The 27,436-nt window shown below is 28.7% G+C and overlaps 1 protein-coding gene and 1 long non-coding RNA gene across 2 annotated transcripts; both read right to left on the bottom strand.

Moving 5' to 3' along the window:
• LOC146994361 (uncharacterized) lies at nt 1-19,781 on the bottom strand. The gene is made up of 3 exons (XM_085826346.1): nt 19,671-19,781; nt 14,823-15,066; nt 1-6,249 (listed from the first exon to the last, which is right to left on the bottom strand). The coding sequence occupies exons 1-3, from the start codon at nt 19,779-19,781 to the stop codon at nt 6,137-6,139; spliced, it is 468 nt and encodes a 155-aa protein (XP_085682472.1). The 3' UTR covers nt 1-6,136.
• An 854-nt stretch (nt 19,782-20,635) lies between these two features.
• LOC118185976 (uncharacterized) lies at nt 20,636-24,059 on the bottom strand. Its single transcript, XR_015044123.1, has 2 exons — nt 22,886-24,059; nt 20,636-22,395 (listed from the first exon to the last, which is right to left on the bottom strand). It is a non-coding gene; the product is annotated as an uncharacterized LOC118185976 (long non-coding RNA).
• Nucleotides 24,060-27,436: the final 3,377 nt, after the last annotated feature.

Genomic DNA, 27,436 nt, shown 5'->3' with positions numbered 1-27,436 from the left:
TACTACCATTTTTTTATTTCATTTGTCATACACATATACAAGTTTAAACATGCGAGATGAATTCCAATAACAATCTTTATATACAAAAGCAAATGAAGTATGTACTTCAAAGTCACTACAATAATAAAACATATCACCAAAATTAAAAAACATAACACTATATTAACCATCAGTTGTAACAAGCAAATCCATGTAATCATGATGCATATATATAATTGGAAACATCTTAAAAACATTTCTTAACCATTTTAAGAAGTACATGATTTAACACTAAATTAACTGGTCATAATTTTTTTTTTTTAAATTTGAACTCCACATTATAAACAATATTAGATTTCATAAAAGTTTTATTTCTGATGAAGAAAAAGCAATATACATACAGAGAGAAGTCTTTCAAAAACTTCTTTAAAATGCATTATTATGGTATTTACAATTATAGATAAAAATGAATAATTATAGAAATAAATTACAAATTAAATACAATTAAGTTATAATTACTATTAATAGTATAATTATAATAGCCATAATATTAAAATTACCCCTAAAAATGACAATATAAATAAAAATTTATAAGTGTGTAAAATTTTTTTTTATGTAATTTTAAGGAAAAAACACACAAAAATAGAAAAAAAATTGCAAAATTTTGAGCAACATTAATGCTTCCTCCAATTTAAACTTGCATGTGCTTTAAATGCAATAAAGTTTAGCATACATCTGTTTTTAATATATAATGTAATGTAAATATAATTATATATTAAAATATTTATTATAATTATATATTAGTTTATAATTATATATTAATATAATTATAAATTAATTAATATAATGTAAAGAATTGAAAGAATTACTTTTTGATGATCTTACCAAATATGAAAAATAGACTTTTTCACAGACTTTTTGATATAAACAACGACAACTCGCAGATATTTTTAAGACTGCTATCAACTTCATAACAAAGTATTTTTTAAATTTTATATAAGTTGTAACTATAACATTTTTATGGCTCCTGTTAAAATACATTTTATTTCAATGAATAACTTAATAAAGAGAAAGTTAATCATTAACTGATAAATTTAAGCTAAACCATATTATTTTACTTCTTTTATTTATGTACGATAAAACGTTTTCCAAAAGACTTAATTTTAATCACATACATTATTTTAAAATGGCTCATAAGTAGGTAAAACAAGAGCCATTTCAATTATTTAGCTTAAATTTTTCATTGTCACAATTTCCTAGATGAGATAAGAAAGTATGTTCACAATTTACAACAGGCATCATTAGGCTTTTCACAATCACTGCCATCTGGCATTTTAAAATGATAATGCTTATGAAAGATATTTTCATTGCTGAAAAGTCATCACAGGTATCTTTGGATATAAGTTATTTACAATATCATTTAATAAAAGGATCCTAAACCTTTGTGTACCATAGAGCACATTCTAGAATACAGGTGGGAAGGAATACATATTAATTTTTTAGAGGTGAATTTAAAGGTTAATATTAAAAAATATACTAAAGGTATGGAAATTATTGGTTGTTTGGTATAGAAGTCAATGCAATATTTGGAACTGTATTTCACTGGTCACTGCTTTTTATTTCCTCCCCATAATTAGGAGAGTATGATGATATTCTTGCTCGTAAGCAAACATCAAAATATTTATTTTTAAGTCTAGATCCATACTTTGCAACATTCATTGTTGAAAAGAGTGCTTCATATAAGTTTGTAGAAGGAGTGATTTTGCCTTGTATGATGTTCTTGATTGATGTACACAAATGTGCTTATACTTCTACTACTAAAAAAATTACATAATATTTTATTGAACATTTAAATAATTTTTTTTAATCAGTGACACTCAGCAGTGGACACATGCAAAACCACTGCCAGGTGCAACTGCATCTTCTTGTGTACAGATGGGGGACTCTTGATCTAATATATATGTAAAAGAAGTGGAAAGTGATAAGAAATTTATAACTACTAATATTAATAGAATTAAGAGATTTAATCGAAATATGAAAAAAGATTTATTAGAAATGGAAAATGAGATTCTGAATTCTAAGAATGAAGAGGAACTGAATAAAGTGGTTTTACATATTGAGAATCATATTATACCACAAATGTGAAAAAATCTGAGGGTGCGGAAGAAAGAGAGGGAGGAAAGAACTCCCTGGTAGAATTCAGAACTGGACAAAATAAGAAGACAAGTAAGAGCGGCATGTAAAAGGACACAAATAAAAGGATTGACAGATGATATCAAGATAGCACGAAAAATCGAATATAAAAGAAACCTAGTAAAATATAAAACACTTATCAAGCGTACAAGGAAAGTATATAAAAATTATCTGTTTATGAGAGATATGAATTATTATGATGGATTCTTTAGAGTTGCCACCACTAAAATGAAAATGGTTATTAAGAGAGATAGCGAAGTCCCGACGACGTCTATTGAGGACAATTACAAACAAATTATCAAAGATACTTTATATCTTAAGGATTATAATGAGGATATAAATGAAGAAGAAATTATTATGCAGCAGGATGAAGTGGAGAAAGACTTTGTTTATAATGAAATTCTGACTGCGATGAAAAGTCAACAGATAAGGTCTACTCCTGGGTTGGATGGGATCGGGGCCACATTGTTGAAGATATTGTTTGAGGATTGTCCTTCCTTTTTCATAGTGTTATACAATAGATGCTTAATGTATTTCCAGATGTATGGAAAATTAATCTTGATTCCAAAGGATAACGGAGGATTTCGTCCAATTTGCCTACTGGAAACATTTGCAAAGGTTTATGATAAACTTTTAGTTAACCCTTTGCGGCACAGTGTGTCCGTTCCGGACACACCTAAAAATTCCCCTCTATACGCACAGAAAAACTGAATGAAAAAGGATTTATAGGTTACTCACAACCTTCTTTATTTATAGTAGATGACAGCTCAACACAAACCAGTCCATATATTTTAGCCATGTTTAGCTTTTTAAGACCCTCCTTTTTCAAAGAAATCTTCCAGATTCTTTTTAGGGTATAAAAGGAATTGTTTGAAAAGAAATTTCTATGTCATTTTTTTGGCTGTATGCTAATTTCCTTATTCTATATTAGTTTTAAATTTTTACCTCGAAATCTTGCCTAAAATCAAACAGCGAACCCTAGGTTTGCCCAGACAGGGCTCACTGATAATCTAGGACAACTGAGAATCTGTATTCTTTGTTTCTCCGAATCTCATTAGTCAGTTCATTGACCACAATGCTCATTTCAGCACTCTTTTCAAAGCTCTATTCAATCAGTGTGCCACTTTGGGCACACCCACAGAATTAAAATGATAAGTGCTATCTTCATAAAATTTAACTTGTATACTCCTCTAGGCCTAATTAGACTGCCTACCCCCCCTTTTTTTTTTTAAATCAGAACTCCAAAAAAAAAAGGTAGCATGCTGGAAAAGTTTAATAGACTGCAATATATTTGAAATAAAAATATTATTTCTGAAAGGCATGGTTTTAGAAAGGGAAGGTCAAACGAATCGACTCTTTATACAGTCATATCTGGCAATTGAGAGAAAAGAAAGACTAAGCATGTGGCTTTGGCTTCATTTGATGCCAGGGGTGCCTTTGATAATGTAAGATGGCTCTCCCTGATGTGACATTTGAAGAATATCAGAATTACTAAGAATATGTATGAAATTATAAAAAGTTACTTTAAAAGGCGAAAGATGGTTTTTAACGGCCCAATGTGAAACCTGGTTTTTGACATTTACAAAGGATGCCCCTAAAGCTCTTGAAGCGCTCCTTTGTTCTGGGGCCTCATTGTTAATGAGAGAGTCAATATTTCGAACTGTGAGATTGTCTGTTATGTCGACGATAGATTGGTTATGGTGGAGGGAGACTTCCTTGGAAAAATGCAGAAAGTATATAAAAAAGTAGAAAAAGATTTGAAAGAATGGAGTGAGAGAGATAATATATTTTAATAATGAAAAAACTTGTGAAAAAACTTCCCACACACACAATTTCAATTTAAGGGTAATCGTATCGAATTTGGTGAAAACATGAAATATCTAGGAATTATTATTGATAGCAAATTGAGTTTTGCAGAACATTTTAAGCATATACATAGAATCACAGATAACATTTTAAAATGTTATAAGTATAATTTTAGTGTTGATACTTTGAATAGAAAGAGTTCCACCCTGAGAAAGATATTTAGAAATGTGATCATCTCTAAAATATTTTATGGAGTCGGAGCTTGGGGCTGCCGGGTAGAGGAAGTACTTAGGATTAGAATGAAATTGGACAGCCTGCAGAGAGGCTGAATGCTTGTCATTACAAGAGCTTTCAGAACTGTTTCAACTGAAGTTGCCTGCATCCTTGTGGGTGATCCAACCCTCTCGATTTTATACAAATTTTACTACAAGAAGTTTCCATTAGCTAATAAAACTATTACAGATACTGTGTGTATGTGATTATGGCAAAGCCTCAAGGGCTATCTGCCTAAAGGGAGGGATGCCTTCATGGAGGAATTTCTAAGGAAAACTGGCTCGTATATATGTTACACAAGGGGAAAAACCATGATAATGCCCATGCAGCCAGCCCGTTCACGGGATTCGAACCTTGGACCGAACTGCCAGTGTTCAGTGACTTTACCGCTCGGCCGCTGGTGGACTACTATAGATACTGAAATTGGACAAAAAGTACTCACAAGTAAGGTCTTTTAACATGAGAATGACGATATTATTTACCCAATGACACGATTTGGATTATTTTATAATCTTGAGTTTCCTTTTGATTGCGAAATAGACGTTTTTACAGATGGTTCTGGAATTGATAGGGGAGTGAGTGGTAATTTATTTTCATGGAGTGGAAAGAGAAAATGTGAGAATAAAACCTAAACCAATGAATTCAGTTTATCAAGCAGAACTATACGCATTGAATTGGATTCATAAAAAATTAAAAAGTTCAATGTTTTATAAATATTTTTCTGATGACCTTATCTTCAGGCACTTGCCCAACCAAATCTTAAAAATTGACTAATTAATAAAATAAAAGTCTCGTTTAAAAAAGCTGAAAGAAAACATATTGTTAAATTACACTGGATGAAAGCACCCAGTGGAATTGTCGGAAATGAAAGAGTGGACACCCTTGCTAAAATGGCAGCACTTGGGGATGGGACCGATGATTTGATATCGAAGATTCAAGAAAAAAGACCATTGCTGAAATGGAAAACTGGATTTATACAAAATGGAATTTTTGCTGGGAGTCACCTAATAAGAAAAAATAGTTAATGAAAAATATAAAGTTAAACAAGAAGATGAATATTATAAACAATGTTGATGTAAATCAGGTACTGACTAACCATGGGCGTTTCCCGGCTTATTTTAATCGTTTCCATCTACAGAATAATGATAAATGCTTAATTTGTGATAATGTTGGGGAGCCAGGCACTTTGTCAATGAATGTACGCTTACCCGGAGTTCAAGAGAGAAATATAGAAAGAATTTTAAGGAAGATTTTAAAAGGAACTATTCAAAGTTTTTGCAGAGGCAATAATGAAGACAAAGACAGAGCTGGAATTCGACACCGAGACTCAGATTCTGGACTTTATGGACTTTATATGTTTTTTTTTTTTTCCCCTCCTTATATTTGCATTTTTTCTGGCCAGTCCCATTTTTTTTAATCATATGGCTGGCTTGTGCCAGCTAAGAAGATCGGGGCTGTGCGCTTATAATAATAATATACGTAAAAGATGTAACAAAAAAATTATACTAATAGCAATTAAATAACTACAGACTGTCTTGTATGCTCTGTATGAACCCCATCTAAATCAAAAGTCTTTAAGTTCTTGATGATGAAGTCTTAAGTATAAGTTACAGTATTTTAATACACTTAATATTTAAAATAATTTATGATCATCAAATTAGCTACAAGATAAAACATAAAACTGATTCAAAGCGGTTAAGAAAATGATACATTAAAAATTTTATTAAGGGCAATCACTAAGCTGAAGAAACACAACCCAGTAAAATATCAGAAATTTAATACACTAACAATGATGCTGACACATGTACAATGGTGCAATTAAGAGAAAACTTGGAAATAGACACAGATATATAGGTGCTATATATATGATGCTTATTTTACAAAATTAAGCTGTATGAGATGTAGCAAAATGATATCTCAAAGATTCTTTTTGCTTAAAACAGCGTGAACAAATTTCACATTTAAATGGCCTTTCGCCAGTGTGCACTCTTAGGTGACGTTGCATGCTATACTTTTTATCAAATACTTTTGAACAAAATGGACAGACTTTTGACAGTGACTCAGTGGACCTCCCAGTAGATTCATCTCCTCCAGTAAAAAGCAAAACTGAAAGTGAATAAATATTTTAGAAAAAGAAACTTTTAATTAATTTGAAAATATTACAATATTTAAATTTTTGCCTAAAATCATTAGTTCTTTCAACAGACATATGAAATAGAGTTAATAAAAACATTACAAACACATGAAAAAAATTTTTTTAGCTTATTTGTATCAAAGTCCTGGAATAAAAATTAGATTCCTGATACATTACAAACTAGAAAATAACTCATATTTATGTAATAACTTTACTGTGTGTTGTTTTCAACATACGTGTTGAAATTATTTCAACAAATATGTTGAAAAATAAAAATTAAAAAAAAAAAAATCAAGGGAAATGGATTTTCAGCTAAAATGACTGCAGATTTTGCCAGTTTAAATGGGAATAAGTTTTAAATTTCATTATAGAACTTTTATCTCCTGTATGATAGCTCTGAATTTTTGAGCTGCTACTAAAAATAAAAATATGGTGATAAAAGTATAATTAGTTCCCTGGGATAAGATATTTAATCTCTACATACATATATTCACATAAATAAACAATATTAAAAATTAAAACTATAACAAATCAAAGCTATTATGAAGACGTACAACATAAAATAAAAAAACTCAGTTTACTTTTATGCATTAATGTAATACATTCTCAATTCAAATTACTTCAAAGTCCCGAAAGGAATCATATCAAGGAGACAATTTTCAAGAATAATACAACAAAGAGTAAAAATATTTACAATTTAAAAATTTTTAACAAGTCCCAAAACTATCTAATATGAATAAGAAAACTTATAACAACCGAAGCTTTTTATAAGATAAAGTGCAAACAAGCTGCTTTTTCTTAAGCATAGCAAAATAAGGAAAATGAACACATTAAATGCTTTTATATCATGGAAAAGGTAGAATATATTGTGGTGTATCGAGAACTCAATCATAATCAAACTTAGAGCTGCCGCTCGCCAAGCGCGTGAAGTGATTGAAAACCAAAAATAAGACTACCGTTCATGGAATTGTAAGCTTTTATGTACAGTGTGATAATGTGATTTGTATATAACTTTTGAATTTTTCAAAAAATGTATCACATAGAGTACATATTGTGCACCAAATACAAGATAAGCAATTGTAAATTATCAGTTGAAAGGACCGCCTTGAAATATTATAAGCTTCATTAACAATATTATGACATAAATATGAATTACAAAACACATGGTGTTCCATAAATCTGAACAAATTTTGAAAAATGGCATAAAATAAGAAAATTGGCGAAAGAAGTTTCCACCTAAACATTTATCACAGAGATGGATATTTTGGCATTAAAATTAGTTTAGTTTAAATTTTCACCAATCGATGATGTATTTAGTATCATGCTTTAAGAACAGAATTAGAAAAATTAAGCTCATAAGTATTTATTTGTTTGCTTTTGTAAACATATTATAATACTGTGGTGATGGCGATAAGGAGCGCGCCTTGCGCCCTCCGATAAGTGTGGCAACCCTAGAGGAGAAGTTTCTTACGAGTAGCGAGCAGAGCGAAACAGGCAGGCTGTCGGGCAGTGTGCGCGAAGTTCCTAAATAAAGCTTAATTTTTATTGTACCATTACCCATTATGGTGATTTCCTATATGTTTTTACCACCAATTCTCGAATTCCATATCACAGATTTATGTTTCTACTGCATTAATATAAATAGTAACAAGACATAGTGCACAATAAAAATTAAGCTTTATTTCGGAACTTCGCTCACACTGCCCGACAGCCTGCCTGTTTCGCTCTGCTCGCTACTCGTAAGAAACTTCTAAACTAGGGTTGCCACACTTATCGGAGGGCGCAAGGCGCGCTCCTTATCGCCATCACCACAATACTACTCGTAATGAAAAAGCCCATTATAAGCTTTCTATTGCCCATTTTTGGAATATTAGGAATACAGCACCATCTGTTGGTATGATTCTGCTACCAGCATCTAACTATTATTTTTGTATTTTTTGAAAACTATATTAAAAATGGAATAAACAAGAAGATTAATATCAAAACAAACTTCCAAATCTTATCAAATAGAGAAAAATATATGCATATACAATTATTTCAAATTACATGCATTTTTTCTTAGATAGACTAATTTTTTTTAATAATAATGACAATTTCCTGGTATCTCAGAAAGAATTTTAAAAACTAATTTTTAAACGTTTTGGAAATAATTTCTGAGTAAACAGTAAAATCATATTTTCACTCATGCTGCAATGGATCCATATTTTATACTATAACAATAAATATTCAGTAAACATAAAATAAAATTAACTAAATGTGTATATAAAAATAATTTCATTAATAAAAAATAAGTTATTCATCAGAAATATTTTTTCACACATAAAAGTAATATGCTGCTGAAATCAATATAATAACTTTCTTCTGATATCCAATATAAAATTCTTAGAAAACCTCATTAACAAATAATTCTATTAAAAATAAAATGATTTTTGATAAAAAAATCAATATGTGAATAAAAAATGCTTAATATATGGCTCTTTGAAAAATACTGAGGTTTCACTTTTAATTACTGCCAATAATGGAATTCACAAATACACATGATCTTTAATTGAATAAAAGAACTTCTGTAACAAATATTTCATAAATATACATAAGAGATAATAGTTCAGTTAAAATGTGATTTCAGTGATTTATTACATCCACATTTCCTCTTGCATAGACTAACACTGAAGATATGTACAAAATGGAACCTAGTATCTAAAATATGACCTTACTTTAAAGGAATTATAAAAAAATATGCAGCAATATAAATAATTTTTGAGAATTTTGCTACTATTGCAGCTCATGAATAGCATACTGCCAAAGTATTAGCATCATTGAAGCAAGATATGCGAGTGAACATTCCGCCTTTATAGAAAGCATATCCAATTTTATTACAACGTAGAGTTACGTTATTTTAAAGCCGAAGACATGAAAAATGTGCAGTGCCCTTCCCAGGACTCAAACCTTGGACCTCTTGAATACGCATCGAGTATGCTTCCATTTACACCATGAAGGCATGCAGAAAGAAGGCAGTAAATACCTTATCACAATATACCTAATATATTTCACTTTGCAAAATATCATACAGCCAAGTTAATTCCAAAACCGTATATAGCTTTATGATTTTCTTTTAAATCAGTGTACAAGCAGCTCTTAACAGTCAGAGGACATCACATTGAAAAACCATATTCTCCTTACTGATTTGAACAAATGTAAAATATATTTTCTAAGCATTATTTAATCCAGTTGTTCAGAGCTATTCTGAATATATTGTGAAGCATAAGCTACAAATCAATTATACACTCACAGCTGTAACGCAAAACTTACATATAGATGGATCTTGCTATTTATTTTTGAACAGCATATTGTAAAGCAACTATTTAATTTCAACTTTTACTCTGAAGAAAGCTAAGAACATGAACTATTCCCATAAACACTATGAAATATGACTACACAGAACATGTGACAATACGTATATTTAAAAAAAATCTATAAATGTACTTTAGCACCTCATGGTAAAGTAAAGGGATTCCAAGATATTTCCTTTATTCTAAAATTTCTTTATCACATTTAATACCAGTTGTTTCACAACATAATTCTCTTTGACATTTTTTTTTTTTTTTTTTTTTTGATTGAATAAGGCAAAGTACAAAAGGATATTTACCTAAGACAGACTTCACAGAAAGCTTTATATGAGAAGCTGGCTGAGATTAGCAAAACAAATTATTTTATATGCATTTATATTTAGCTTTTTTACTCGTTTTTGTGTGCATCAATCTAAATAAATTCAAATTTAAGCAAAAAATGAGTATTGTACATATTTATTGACAATATATCTGTTGATAAAGATGTTCTCTTGAAAAGGGGCAAAAATAATCGATTGTCAATGCAGAAACTAAACATGCATTCTTGCGATTTCAGGCAGGCTTTATTCTGTTCAATTTGATTATTTTTTATAAATAATAAGACTTAGGAGAAAAATGGGATCTTCTCCACTTAGTTAATATACACTGTAAAAATATCATTCTTTAATTATTTAATGTAGGCACAAGCAGATAAAAATTCTTAACCTTTCACAAATAATTCATTGCAACAGAAAGTTGCAATTTGTAAGTTTATAGATACCTTTGATTTGGGGAGGGGGGAGGCAACATATGCTGTTATATTCTACATTTTTGTTTTAAGTCAGTTACAAAAATAAAACAATCAGCATACACTGGGTGAAGTAGCAAAAATTTTATGAAAGGTTATTTAAAAAACTATAATGCATAAAAGTACATGTAATGGTGAAAGATTAAGAAAATAATCAAAAATATATAACGTATATAAACAATGACATATAACAGATCAACAATGAAATATTCTACAGAAATGATAAAAAAATAGCCATATAAATGCTGTTTAACATAATGAAATAATAAATAAGATTAAGTATTCTTCAGATGAGAGCCATAAATATGATATTTCAACAACTCTTTTTGTTTAAAAGAGCAGGAGCAAAATTTACAAATAAATTGTGTTTCACAGTTATGCACTCGTTTCAAATGCCGTGTTGTATTTGACTTTTTACTAAATACTTTTTTACACAGTGGGCAAACTTTTGAGGGATCAATTGAACTTCCAGCAAATTCATTTCGTCCAACAGAAGACAAAACTGAAAATGAACAAAGAATATTGAGAAACGGAGAAAGGTGTGTTTTTAGTTAACATTTCAATCTGATTACACTTAGATTTTTTATTTATAGGCTCTACTTTTTCAATTAACAAATCATAAAACCATTCAAAATTTTAAAAAAATAAAGAGAAAGTTTACAAACTGAATATTTTAAACATAAAATTAATACAAAAATCATACAAGACTGCCAAAATGTTCCTAAGGAAGAACGAAAATGTTAATAATAAAAATAAATTTACCTTGATATTACTAATGCCACTGAAAACACCACTCCAGAAAATTAATGTCTATAACATCAATAAATAACTTAAGAAGTTTTTTATTTTCAAGTTTTATTTTGATTATGCAAAATGAAAAGTCAACGAAAGTTTTTAAAATGTAATTACACAAATAAAAAAAATAATTGGGAACAATAATTAAAGTGAGATGGCCCACATGTAAATTTTCAGGTAATCATTTGATTGTAATGGACAAAAGTTTTTAGAATAACTCGCACTGACCATTGTTTTTTAGTTACAAAGCTGTTTTTAAATAAAATTTAAAGCATTTTGATAACCTTTCCACAGAGAATTAATTTGTATGTATGCATACTCATTTTGACAGAAACTATTTTAATTCATGTAATTAAAATTACAAGATGTTTCATAGATAAAATCAATCTATTTTGAACGTATCATATTTTGAAAATATTCTCCTTCTAAAATTCTTCATTACTATATATTTAATGTAGTATTCTCTTTCACATAATAAAACTACAAAAAAAAAAAAAAAAAAAAAAAAACTATAAGTATCAGAAATGAATGGAATTTAAAAATACCAATCAAAGCATCAAAAGTGAAAATTGCATCATGAATAATATAGCAAAAATAAATATAAATAAAAAAAATCCAAAAGGTATAAAATCAAATGTGCCTACAAGAATAAAGAAATATATATATATATATATATATATATATTAAATTTAAATGGCTGAACATTTGCTCACTAAGCATTTGCTTAGAAATTACCAAAACCCATTGTCATTTAGCCTTCTCAAGAATGTTACCCACAAACAAGAATGAAGGTAGATGACAACAAACATTCTTCAAGATTCAACAAACATGTCTTCAAGATTTGATCCTCAGCCTAACAATATTACAGCCAGTTCCAGTAACCACTATACTGAAGAGAATGGCAGGTATAGCATTAAAGGGGGGAATCATAAAAATGTAAGAAAGTAAAAGGATACTAAGTGGTTTATATCAAGTGATTTATAAAGTTCATAGGTTTTGAACTGCAGAACATATTTTTGGCTTCAAGGCTGTCAGCATTGCTCTCATTAGTTTCATTACCTACTATCACACCGATTAAATCAGCATTTATTGTTTTTCTTGTAAAATGCAAGTCGCTTGTAAAATGACTAGTGATAGCTAAGAAGGAATCATCATGAAATTTACAGACAAAGTAATTGCTTTCTGAGAAAATAGATGGACATATGTCAGATGCTGTTTTTCCTAATTAAATCAGATTGCACACAAAAGGAAAAAAAAGTTTTGATTTTTTTTATGTGGTTTTGTCCAAATAGTTGCATTTTTAAAACATGCACAATATACAAGGCACTCTGTAAAATAATGAATCTCTGAGATATAACTGTAAATGAATTAACAAAAAGTAAGAAGATAAATGTTTCAGAAAATTTAGAATAATCAGTAAATAATGAAAAATATCAAAAATAACAACAAAAATATAGGTCTTCACAAAATAGCCACATTTGTTTAAACTCAAATACAAAGAATTTATTGCTTTGACTGCAGAGGGAGTAGAATTTGTCACAAACAACTTACATCTTTAAAATTATGGTTTGGCTCTTTTACAATGCTTGGCATGTTCATTATTGACTTTTAATTAAAATTTTTATAAGCAGGTATAGTACATTAATTTTATTACAGTAATATACAATATTATGCCTCTGTGGACGAAAATTTAAACTACTCTCAATTTTTGTTTTCCGTATACTTTGAAGGGGTTACATAATTAAATTTATTTGTTTAGAAAATTTTTAATTTGCATGTACTTATGCTATGGTTCATAAAGCAAACTGGGCATCTATGATTTGATTTAATGAAAAGTTAACAATGGCACTATAAACTATCGTTACAAAACATGAAATAGGTATCTGTTTTCAAACGTAGCCTTGACCTTATCAGTGCTGCAAGAGAAAAAACAAGTTCATAACATCAGGCAGAAAGGAATGATCTTGTGCAGTAGCTTGATGTCTAATATTGGTTTCACCTCCAGTCAGGTGATAGATTTGATAAGCATACTGCCTGATGGCATCTCAATGCAATATCTGTGCCAGGATAAACCATCATGCATTCATTCAGTTGTTCAATGAATTTAAATGCAATGATTAGATGATCAAGTCTCACAATGCTCTGAAGGTTTTTCACAACCTCAAAGTGAATAAGTGTTCAGTTTATGGACAGTTCCTCCCTGTACAGCCAAGCATCCTCCTGCGAATGCAAACTGCTTTGTTTTTACAGCTGATGAAGCTGAATAGCTGTTGAAGCATGTTGGTAGAATCTTAGAGACATCATTCCAGATAACACATCATTAAAGACGTATCATTCAAATGGAGGCACAATGCATAGCATTAATGCTACACATTATGCTAATATGCACATTTGTCTCTTGCTGTGTGAAGTAATGGATTTGTTTTGTACCTATTTTATTATCTGGGTCTTCCTTTTAAAAGCTTCAAATCTCCTACTTATTGCATAATTTATTATATAAGAAAATGTTAGTGTGCACACAAAATATTTTATATTCAGTAGCAATATTTGAACAACAGAATATTTCTATAAAATGTACAGAAATGTCTAATAATTAGCATTCAACACAGGATTTTAATAGCAGTTTACCTCTTAAAAAATTGCAATGAAGAATTTTTAGCTATTACGCTAGGTTAAATATGATGGAAAATTTTGCAATGATAATTTGCAATAAATAAGATTAGCAAAACACTCTAAAGAATGATAGTGTACCGTACAGTTAACTAACATTCCAACATGTTATAAACCTTACAAAATGAAAATAAATGAAAAATCAAAAGAAAACTCAATTTTCAAATGATACAAAAATTATATAATATTAAATACCAAACAAACGCATATAAGTTACATGCATTTTTACTGAATGCAGCAAAAGTTTATTTTTAAGACATACATTTTCAGCTAAACATAATTTAAAGGCCTTACAATGCAATAGAAGAATACTTTACAAAACTTGATAACTGATTTACATAACAGTCAAGAATAAATACTAATATAAAGAAAAAGCTGTACTTATAAGACATTTTTAGAATTTATAGTAGAGAAGTAACTACAACATTTTCTAATACAGTAAAGAATCAACATAATTTTTCTTATTTATTTATTTTTTTTAAAAATTCACATGATTAAATAGATAATCAATTAAATATATTTTAATTAACAATGAAACTGCAAACTGAAACATATCCTACTAACAGTGATTAATAATTTAAGATCAATATTATAATAACTCTGAGCACTTAAAAAATATGAGAAATTAAAAAAGAAATATGTCTGTTTTATAATGTGCATAAGCATACATAACATTTAAAAATCAGAATGCAACAAACATAATACACAATGATGTTGACAAATACATAAATAACAATGATACATTCTAAAGAAATTACAGAAAACTTACAGATTAAAACAAATTATAAAATAATGTCCGGTTTTCAAAATTAAGTGACATGGCATGTGATAATATGATATCTCAAAGAATCTTTTTGTTTGAAACATCGTGGACAAAACTGACATTTAAATGGCTTTTCACCAGTATGAACTCGAATATGACGTTGCAAATGAGACTTTCTAGAAAATTCTTTTGGACAAAATAAACATTTTTTTGAATCACGCGACAGCAAATTACACAAACTTCCCACATACTTTTTTCTTCCAGTAGCAGGCAAAACTGAAAGTAAACAAAGATTTTTGAGAAAGAAAAATTGTGTTTTTAATTAACATTTCAATTTAAAATATTGACAGACACCTAAAGTGTTAACTCGCAGTTAAAACTTCATATTAATTGCACTACATTAGTAAATGTGCTAATAATATTAATAAATTTTTACACATAGTCATAATTTTTTCAGTAACAGTTATTAATTTATATAAAAATTGAACAGAAAATTCAGAAAGGTAAATGGCATAGATTTAAAATTTGATTAGAAAATTAAAAAACAAAATTTGAAAAATTAGACTGTATTATCAACTAGTAAAAATCAGAAGTTTCTATAGAATTAAAGGTACACTACGAAAAATAAAAATATGTAAATACAAAGCAAATAAAGAAAAAATAGCACATATAAAGTTAAATAAAATAAGGGGATCAAAAGTGTAAAAAGATTTAATCTGTATTATATTTCACAATGACCTCATGAATTCTGGTTGATCATGGAAAAAGGGGGGGTGTCTATTGTAAAAAAGTCCACTTTTCATTCTGGACTTGTGTGGATTACTGAACTTAAATTGATTTCTAACTATTCATAGTCAGTATGTAAAACTGCTCTAATGAAACATGTTTGAAAAAAAAAATTGTAGTCTGATAATTGGCACTTTTTATTTATCCATGGATGTAAGTTATGGTGCTTACAACTAGATATCTCATACATATGCAGATTATTGTACCAAATATTCAGACAAAATTGATTACTTTGTTTTCATGCATTAATAGGCAACTGGATCTACATCAATAAAATACTTTAGTACGGAATATGAAATCTAGAGAATTTTCTTTTTTTAAAAAAAAGGAGGAGAAGGAGGATTTAATTTTTAAATAATCTACAACAGGGTGCTAGGGAATACTTGAAAAGTGTGCTACTGGGACATAGTGGCATAATATTAATATCAATAAACTGCTACTAAACATCTTGCTGTTTTTTAATGGATTTTGACTTTTTTTCTTAGGATGTACAGCAAGGTATACAATGAAAGATATCATTTTAAGGAGGAGTTGCCATTGAAGAACTCATGGGATATATATATAAAAATATGACATCCTAACAAAAGCTCTAATTATTTACCAGATAATTACAAGTACTAACATGAGAAAATTATAGTTTAAAGCAGACAATAAAATTAATATTCTTTTATTTCTGCTTGTATATATTATTTCATGACATATACAAACAGAAGTTCATTGATTAGTTGGTCAGATACATAAAGACCAATTCCCTTGAGCTTTTATACTTGTTCTGAATGAATTTTTAAGTACAAGTTACAAATAAGACATTAAAATCTGCAGAGTGTATAAGATATTTCTCCCACCTTCTTGGCGTGTCTTTGTGGTGTAGTAGTCTGCACGCTGGACGCATATTCCAGAGGTCTGCCGTTCGATTCCCAGCGAAGGCATTGCTCATTTTTCAATCTCTTTTGCTTCAAAATATCCTAATGACTCTACAGTGCCGCCCGAATTAAAAGGGTGGTGGATGAAATGATGATTCTCCACATCCTGGGTACCTTAAAAACTCCAGTCACTTTTTAAAAGAGGGAGTATATAAGGTATTTCTCCCACCTTCTTGGCATGCCTTCATGGTGTAGTGGTCTGCACGCTGGGCGCATATTCCAAAGGTGCACGGTTTGATTTCCGGTGAAGGCGTTGCTCATTTTTCAATTTCTCTTGCTTCAAAATATACTAATGACTCTACAACTGTTAATTAAAAATAGCAATGTACACAGGAATAAGCTTTGGTGCCATATTTCTTATTAGTTTATAAAAAAAATTCTGTTAAATTTACAACTGACATAGAGAAATGGATCACACGTCTTTAAAAAAGCATTTTTAAAATGCCATATTATTCACTAATTATTATAATTATCCACTAATTATTATAATTATCATTTTTAATAGGTAACATATTCATTAATTCCCTTAATTTAATAAATACAAAGAAAAGTTTATCTTCATCCAGTATGGAAATACCTTTCTTTAACCCTTACATCTTCTTTCAAGAAGCCATTAAACTTCATAAAAAGTAATTCAATAACAATGCATGAAATTTTACCTTATATTTATTGTGATAAAAAGTATCCAAATTAACAAGACTATGAGAGATATCACAGTAGAAATTCATATCTATATTTTGCAGAATTTTAAGTGTATTCCTATTTATGAAATACAATACAGCTCCAAACAAGCCATTCTATAAATAAGCTGACAGAAAAATTATTGTTGTAAAAATTTAGCCCAAACTGAAAACCAGCACATAAGCTGAATTAAAAACCATCTTATAAATACAATTATATATTCTTAAAAGTCTGCATAACTGACTGCTTTATTTAACTACACTTGTCAGACAAGCTTAAAGTAAGAGCCAGATCCTCATCCATTTGAAAAACAGACCATGATCAAGCATCCAATCATTCAAAAAGATGTTATGAACAGATAATGTTAGTACTTGTTTGAAGTAAGGTCAAGAAATACGATTTTGAGCCACATACTTAATACTGAGACATAATGATTAACACATATTAAGACTAAATAAAATAAAAATAATATTTTTCTTATACATTTCAATTTCTGATTTTTTTCTAATTATTTATTGCTGCAATCAAATTATTTGAACTTATAAGCTGATTCCCAAACTTCAGTAGCAGAAAAATTTGCTAAAAATTCTGGGCTTACACATGGAAATATTCAATCATAACTACAAGAAAAATCAAAACTGAATCTTTGGCATACTAAATGAAAGCAAAATATTATTTTTCTTTAATTATTTAATGTAAGTATGCAATACTGCTCCAAACATTATAAGGGTAGGCAAAAATAGGCTGCTGCACATTTGGGCACAGTTTCAAATCTCAGATATAAGGTATGGATATCTTTGTGAAACTGGGCCCTTGAAATCCATGAGTCTTCAGAAATGGATAGTACGGGTAAGGGATTACAACACTTGGATTTCATTCTCCACAGTGTTCTTGATTACATCTGGAAATGAGCTAGACAATTACCTTATATATTCACAAGTTTTTTCTCCAATGACAACCACAGTTTTTCATAAGGCCATTATGGGCAAAAATAAATACATAATAAGAACATACTACTTAAATATTTTTTTCCTAAAAGCTGAGAAATTAAATCACTGTCAAATCTTAAATATTGTAAATTAAAAAAATGACTTATATTTTAAACAAATTTACTAAACACTTCATAAAGAGTTATTTAAATTTTTCTGCTTTATCTTTTTAAGTTTGGATATAAATTTTTAAATATAAAGAAAAATCTTTATTAGCATTAAGCAAGTTCTACATGTAATAATATTTATTAGCATTAAAAATTAGCAAGTCTTATACACAATAACATTGAAAATTAACAATACACATAATAATGAATATGCAGAAATAAGAATACACAAAGAGGCATTCTAAAGATAAATCAATGGAATAGACATGTATAAGCAAAGTACATAATATTATAAAATAACAAAATAAGATATTAGGTATTGCTTGGCATTTTAAGCATTAATACTGTGACATGAGAGCATATGGTACTTCAAAGATTCACTTCTTGTAAAGCAACATGAACAAATTCCATATTTAAATGGCCTTTCACCAGTGTGTACTCACAGGTGACATTGCATATTGTATTTTTTATGAAATATTTTTTAACAATATGGGCAAGCCGTTATCCGTGATTTAGATGACCTTCCAATAGATTCAGCTTCTCCAATAAAAAGCAAAACTGAAAGCAAATAAAGATCTCAGAAAAAGAAAAAAAAATAATGCATAAGCAGTTCTTAAATTTCACATACTATTTAAACCATGTATAGAAGATATAAATAATATAAATCTCAAAATAATGATATAATTATGTTATATATTTTATACTGAAGGAGGAGAAATGAGTTTGATCTGCTCGCAAAAAAAATTGTGGATTCCAATGATTGAAATTCGAATAAGTTTCGAGACAAGGCATGCATATTTCTAAAGGACATAATTTTATTAATCCATTAATCTCTTAAAGGACATAATTGTATTATCAAGCATTTTTTAAAATGAAATATGATAAAAAAGTATCTATTTCTTGGAGTAAAATATTTATCTCTACATAATTTCATCTACATGAAAAACACTAAAAATATGCATTATAGAGATTGAAGGTGCTTTAGGGTTATACTACATATTATTATTTAAGTAAATTTTTATGTATTAAAGCAGTATAGTCTCAATTGAAAATTATTCTGAATAAGGATTTTATTAAGAAGAGCGTGAAAACTAAACAATTACAGACATGCCCCTATATCTGGGAGTTCAATGTCTGTGATTTACAAAGGGGTGGGAAAACCTTTGAAGCTTCAAAATATCCATTAAAAATGTGAAACACAGTCCATGAAACAAGCAAAGCATTCTATTCTTACATTAATAGTGATTACATACATGTGCATATGTTTTAGTGGATGCAGTATAGTATGGTATGGGTATGAAAATTGTTGTTCTTAGAACTTCGTGTACATTCTGAGGTTATAATGTGTTTCTCAGAATTATGCTTTTTGTAACTGATCTTTTCCTCATTATGGTTGAAAAGCTTAGCAAGGGAACACATTATCAGTGTTTAATATACCTGACTGCCATCCCTCTGGCCCACATACACCACTTTTCCTGTTAAATTTACTTTAGCTCTGCTTCTAGTAGTCTTCTTGTTCTCACTAGCAACTTCTATCCCAGCTCTCATATTCACAATTTTTTTCTTTACTTTACAATGGTTACCAAGCATGGATAAAACATCATGATTTTTCATAAGAAAAATCATGATGTTTTATCCATTACTGAGAAAGAAAAGAATGTACAAAGTAAATTTTGCATTACTGTATTAATATGCATTATTGTGTGTACAAGCCATATTTACTACTAAAAGCAACACTATATTAACTACAGCAAATGAAATTTACTAATTAACTAAATTTACTGATTTACTTTATGTTCTCTTCAATCACGGCTTCAAACAATTTCAAAAGAGAAAATATCCGACTCCTAATTCCGTGAATTCATTAAGATTGGAAGAGCATTCTTACCCCAAATAATGCCCACCTTTTCTCAAAACCCTAGAATAACATTCTTGTACACACCTGCATTGAATGCAATCCACCCTCTTTGTAGAATTACTTTTTCCCTCAAGCATTTTCCCCACAAACATATTGCTATCCTTATCGTTTGCCAATTCAGTATACCATTGTTTGAAAGGTCTGGGAAAAATCTTTGAATCAACGACTTAAAAATATAAAAGCATCGCACATTTGTTAAATAGTTTTGCATTAATGCTGCATTCATTATTGTATTTTTCATCTTATACTTACATGTTACATTATGTGTCATTCCAAATAAATTCATCCAATTTTAGGCAACAGTTTAAGAAATCAATGTTTTTGGATAAGTAACACTAATTATATGAGGACAGCTGTAACTTAAAATTCCATCCCATTGATTATCCAGTTAATATGTAATTCACCATTGCATATTTATCGATGAGAAAATTCTAATATAAGAAAAGAATGTAAGAAATGACTCATGATGAAAACAAAATTTATATTTTTGCTTTTTTTTTTTTTTTTTTTTTTTTTTAATTGGAATTTTTATTAATTCAATACATATTTTTTACTGTAAATGCCACTACCAAAAGATCAAAGTCGAATCTTTTTCCATACCATTTAGAAGCCACCTCAAAGATATTGTTCTTCAATTATTTAGCTTAGAAAATAAAATTCTTAACCTTTTGCATTTCTTTGATCATTTCAGATAAAATCAATAAATAATCCTACATTATGCAACTCTGATGTTTTAAAACAGTTAATGCATACTTACTGCTTATCCATACATTATATATTACTGTTTAAACAATAATTTTATAAAATATAAATGAATATGCACTGAAAAAACACAAAATACTGAGCAATTTGTAAAAAGCTGTTTTTAATGTAATCTTAAACATATTTTATATTTATAATACACTATTACATATATATCATGGAACTGTGATTATCCATTAATGTCAGAACTATTCACTGTATAGAAACTTCTCCCACCATCACATAATGGCAGTCATTTAAACCCAAAAAGTTTAATTATAGCATACTGAAAGCATATTTATTACAGCAACTAAAAAGTACACATAGAAATTGCAAAACTCTTACTGGTACATCAAGTTTTAAAAACTGCAGAATAAGTTATAAAAAATATTATACATGAGATTACTTCATTTGAAAATTAATTTTTAATAGAAAATATTTTTTATGTAGTTTTACTTGGTGACATACAATAATACTCTCTCTGAAACAGCATTTTAACTTTTTATTCTAATTACAGTAACGGAATAGTCTTATTCTACTATTCAATATGGCCCAATTTAAAACATGATCCATTTCTCGTAATATTTATTTTACTTGTTTTCTGGTTATTGAATTCAATGTGTTTACTGGAATTATAATTTCTATATACTTGAAAATTAACATAAACTTTTTAAGATATATATACAATTAATACGAGATATGTGTACTGTGCAGTATAGCTTTATAGGCTTACTGATGAACAGCTACATTTAAACAAAATTTATTACATAGATTTGGGTAATTACTTATTTCACTGTTTGTTTCCATAGCTTTCCAATTCCTTAAGATAAAATTCAGGTCATTAAAGAATATAAAAAAACAAAATATTTTATATAACAAGTTAATATACACTAAGTAACCAAAATTTCATGGCCTGAAAAGTGGTCATGTCACTTAGAATGTTAAATCTGATCTTTGATGCTTCCACCGAATCCTTTCATTTTCAGAAACTAAGGAATTAAATTATATGGCACTATATAAACAAAACTTTTCGTTCTAAACTGACATGACATATTTTTTTATGAAACATAAAGTATAAACTAGCATATCAAAATAAGCATTTTATCAAATGTAATTAAAACGCTTCTACTTTATAATGAATATACTTGCATACATTTTTAAAAGATGAGAAAAATATTATCAATCAAAAATCAAAAAAGCATAACACATAACAATGCTGGAAACAAATATAAAAGGAGATATAAGACTATAAACATATTATATAAGGCTTAGCATTCTAAAAATACGGTTTATGAAATGAACCAATATGGTATTTCAAAGATTCTTTTCGTTTAAAGCAACGTGAACAAATTTCACATTTAAATGGCCTTTCACCAGTATGCACTCTAGTGTGACGCAATAAATCTGACTTCTTATAAAATGCTTTTGTGCAAAATGAACAATATTTAACTGATGAGTCACAAGATTTTCTGCCGTGTTCATATCTTCCAGAAGCATGCAAAACTAAAAAAAGAATGAAAGTTCTGTTCAATATTTTTATTTAGCAAAATTATTAGAATCACAGTTATTAAGTAAAATTACTAAGTCTACACATTATGAAATGTTACATACTGAGTATTAGATAAAAAGTATTGCTGCATAACAATAATAGTACATTATGATTACAGAAAATGCTGACTTTATTTAAGATATAAACTTTGCTTAAGCTTTGCAAGAAAATCGGATGGTAGTATAATGTTTCTCAATACTCTGTCTAAATATAACATCGAGGAACCTAGTGAACTAAGTAGTGAATTATGGCTGAGTTCCAATAGTTACTACAAAGATGTCAGAATGGATAAAATACTCTTTTATTCATTCAAAGAAATAATAACAAATGGCTCCTTCTTGGGCTTACAAGAAAGCACCCACTCAGACTTTTAAATCAGAAAATAAGAAACTAATCTAATAGTACACTAAATAGACTTAGCCGAAGTTAGACACAAATACCTACCATTGTTGACCTTTAAATTAACCTAACCAGCAATTCTCAACAAGCATGCACAATATGGCCGAGCGAAATAGATTCAAGAATGAAGTAGCCAGAAGGCAAACATGTGCTACTAAGAACTCTTAAGCACTCTCTTTCGAAGTAAGTTGAACTTCCTTAAAATGCTTCTAACTCATTTGCATTGAACATGATTCTAAAACCTCATTCTGGAAGGGAATTGTAAGTGGGAAACAAGAACTGAAAGGAAAAGTTTTCAAAATTAAAATAACTGTTATAAAATTAAAATACACCTTACAGCTGAATAGATCTGGTGATCAGTTCTGAAAAAGTGGCTGTCAGTGTTGGGCAGTGCTATCAAATCTTATATCACATTTGCTTTAATGCCTCAAACCTCCTTTTCTATCCAAATTAAAACCGTACAAAATATTTGCTTTAAAAGCATCCAGCTTATCATATAGCTATCACTGAATGAATTTAAAAATACAATGCATTTATGTTTTACAATTTATGCTACTTAAAATGCACAAAAAGTGCCAACTAATTTATTAATTAAAAATTTTATAAAGAATTTTACAGGAATAAACATATGAAAACTAAATATGAGAATAATATGTATTTAATACTTAATGGGTGGTCAACAAATAATTGTGTAATAATGAATTTGCTACAAAACTACTATGGTGAAAGCTATGCTTCTTTATTTTCTTATTAATATGGTGCTTTTGTGGATATTTTAGTAGGATTATTTATAAGGTAGCAAAAGTGGGCACACCCCGATCAATTATAAGGTATTCCCCCCTCCTCTCAGCATGCCTTTATGGTGTAATTGGAAGCACACTCGATGCGTATTCAAGAGGTACAGGTTCGAGTCCAGGCGAAGGCACTGCTCATTTTTCATGTCTCCCGCATTTTTTTTTTTTTTAAACTCTAATAACTCTGCAGTGGCACACAGTGGAACTAAAATTGTGGAGGAAGATGATTCTTCACCACCATGATTTGGCGACTGGCTCCCCTCATCCTCAGTGGCCTTTTAAAAGGGAGAGCATATAAGTTATTTTCTTTCTCCTTTCTACATGCCTTCGTGGTATAACAGTAGCACACTTGGTGTACATTCAAGAGGTCCAGGATCGAGTCCCAGCGAGGGCATTGCACATTTTTCACTTCTCCAGCATTAAAAAAAAAAAAAAAAAAAAAAAAAAAAAACCTAATGACTCTACATATTTATAAATATATTTCTGGTTAGGATGATCATGGCAAAATACAAGTAGGCTATATGTCAAAATATCATATTTCAATGAATAGTAAGATGACTATAAAATTAATTTTATTAAAACACACATGCAATTTCATCTATACAGATTTAAAATTGTGGAAATTTAATGATTAAATTATTTCAATTTCAAGATCTAGCAGAAAACTAAAGCACAGTTATTAAAATACATCTACATTATCATAAAAAAAGTTTCAATTTACACTTTTTCCTATAAATACTTTTAAAATAAAACTATGAATAAAATTTAACGACAGCTTTAAAAATGATAAATTATTTTAATTTGCCTACAAATTAGACATCAGAAAGTAATACTGCTTTAAATTATTTCCATAAATGTGGATTATAGATCTTCATACTGCCCTTCACTTTTTTCCTTCTGATTTTTATGTAATTCATACTGGTTCCAATTTATTTAAACAGATTACAAAATTCAGTATTTTAACCCCCTCAAATTAACAATAATTGTCCCAAATTATTGTCCAAATGTAAAAGATTGTCCCAAATTCTGAATTTTTGTACTGCTGAATTTGAAACTTTATAATAAAATAAATTATTACAAATAACAATTTGACAAATTATTTACTTAAGGCATAACTAGAGAGTGTTGCAAAAGTAACACCACATAGAATAAAATGTCTTAAAAGTAAATATTTTGTTTGATTCATTTTCAGAACTATTTACAGTGTTTCTAGTAAAGAATAAAAATTAATGAGAGTGCTTCAGTAAAGAGAAATTTTAATGGTGGGGGAGACACAACTGCAGTCAAGTCTATTTCCTGCCACAATCTAATGCTAGAATCTATACAGAAATTTCTGAATCTGTGGCTTTTTACCTCCAATCTATCGCACTGTAATGTCTACTCTCAGCCCTTACAGCATTTCAACTACTCCAGTTACATTTTTGTTTCTAGTATTATTCTAACTTGAACTCGCTCTCCTCCCCGAAAAAAACCTTTTTCCCTAAAATTTATATGCCTATACAAATATTTGATTTTTCTTTCCTTTCAATATAAAATATAACATACATTGCTTTTATCACTACAAACCAGCATTTACTATACCAGCATACCAAAAAGAAGTTTCAATAAACATATGGGACTGGTGGTGAAACTAGTTTACACTTTTTTTATGTAAGTTATATAAATGTCACACAGAAGGTTTTTTCAGGTAAGAGAAGACATAGCAGATCTGCACAATAAACAATTACATTGACTAACAAAATCAACAAGAAAAAGAAACTCCTCTCTTTATATATATACAGGTATATGAGAAGAGAAATTGTAGTTAGGTTGCCAAAAAGTTACCAAAAGCTGTGGCTCCAAGAAATATCCAACAAATGCATAAGCTAGAGGGCGATTAAGCTTCACGAAATGAAAAGGTCCGTTTGTTAATAATAGTAGTAGAATTGGCCATCAAAGTAATTTAAAACTATTTAAACAATAGTATTAAAAGTATTGTGCCAAATTTTTGGAGGAAAGAAAACGGAGTGACAGGAATTATCTGTACATTTACACATTAGATTCTCAGAATCAGCCATCCACTTTATACCATCCCATTGGGCTTTAAGTATAAATTATCATTATCTAACTCAAAAATCTAAAAATTGGTAAGGCTAATGCCAGCTTTTTTTAAGGTATTTTTAATTACTTTTTGAGGAATGAGGTTATTTTTCAAGATTGTCACGAAGTAAAGTATTTCTTCTTGAAGGTGTTTTGCTGTTTTGCAGATTCTTTTAATTCTAAGAAGCTGTGAATAGATTATGTTGAGGATGACTCTTTTGGATATATTTGAATTCCAGTTGGTTAATTTGTAATTTTATGCTCATCTAGTAACTACAACACTGGTTGTTTTTCATTGGTGAAAGTACAAAATGTTTTTGCATTCACTCACAATATAAACAGATATTTTAAATTTAGAACAATTGAAAATTAGTATATACCTGTTTATTTTTTATCCTAAGGGGGGATATTAAATTCCCAAAATCTAATATAAGGACAAGCTTTCATGAAAATTTTGGAAGTTATTTAAGTAATCAGAATATTAGTGAAATTCAAAGATACTTTTACTGATCTCAGAGAAACTTACCAAAACATGTTTCAATTCAGAGCAGAATTTTGAACAATTAGTCATAATAATTTATTTTATTTTAGAGTAAATTTAAAAAATTACAATTAACGATTTTCTATGGTACAGATATTAAAGTTAACAATAAATTGAATTCATAAAAACACAATGCATACAAAAATTAAGTCTTGAAAAGGGAGGGGACCAAAAAAAAAATTCCATTATGAATAGATGATTGATTTTTCAATACTTATTCTAAAATAAAATGCAGTATGAAAGATAATGATCTAGAGAATTCAATGTCAAATTCTTTTACATATTATTAATAGACTATTTATAATTATTTCTATTGCCTCATTAAAAATAAAATACCAGCATTCTTACTGACAAAAGAAATCCGGCATACGTCTTGATCAAAATGATATTTTATAATAAAAATAATAAACACACACAAAAATTTAATAGTGGCAAATATAAGAACATTTTAAACTCTTTCAAAATCATTTACTGCTTGCAATAAAACTGAATTTAAAGAAATGCACAATTCCAATCTAGCTGGTATCAATTTATAAATATTATTAATCATTTTAATACTGCCTTATTTTGAATTAAAATTTATCTCATGAAATAATGCAAAAATGATGCAACATAAAAAATATACATTTTGTTTAACTGACTGTACTATTCATACATATATTTAAACTTGAAAGATTGTTTTATCATAAAAACATCCAAAACACAAACTATCAGCATCAAGCACACTGAATAAATAATAATTTCGTACATTTTAAAATTTTTACTTTCAGTGTGAGCTAGTGAAACAAACATTGGACTAAAAATAGGAGCAAATATAAACTTTTCAAATACATGGGAGAAATTTTTATGAATGCTAATAGCATGCACTTTAATTTGAAATTAAAAAAAAAATATCATGAAAAATTTATATTGTGATATACTATATTTATGTGCATGATATTACATTTTTGCATTCTGAAGATTTTTATGATAAATATCACGCAAATTTATATTAAAAAAATTAAAAAGAATTTATGAAATTTTTGAATTACATTACTTTTCAACTTTATTCTCTGAAAATGATTTTCATAAATATTTAATGGAAATACAATATTTTCACAATGATATAAAGTTAAAATAATAAAATCAATAAACAGTAGGTACAGGGTGACGATTATTGAACTACATGAAATCAAAACATCA

The sequence above is a fragment of the Stegodyphus dumicola genome, chromosome 11 (assembly GCF_044657685.1).
Source record: "Stegodyphus dumicola isolate Sdum_Otavi_A_Nest chromosome 11, ASM4465768v1".
NCBI classification, from domain to species: domain Eukaryota; kingdom Metazoa; phylum Arthropoda; class Arachnida; order Araneae; family Eresidae; genus Stegodyphus; species Stegodyphus dumicola.
This window is presented reverse-complemented; position numbering and strand designations above follow the sequence as displayed.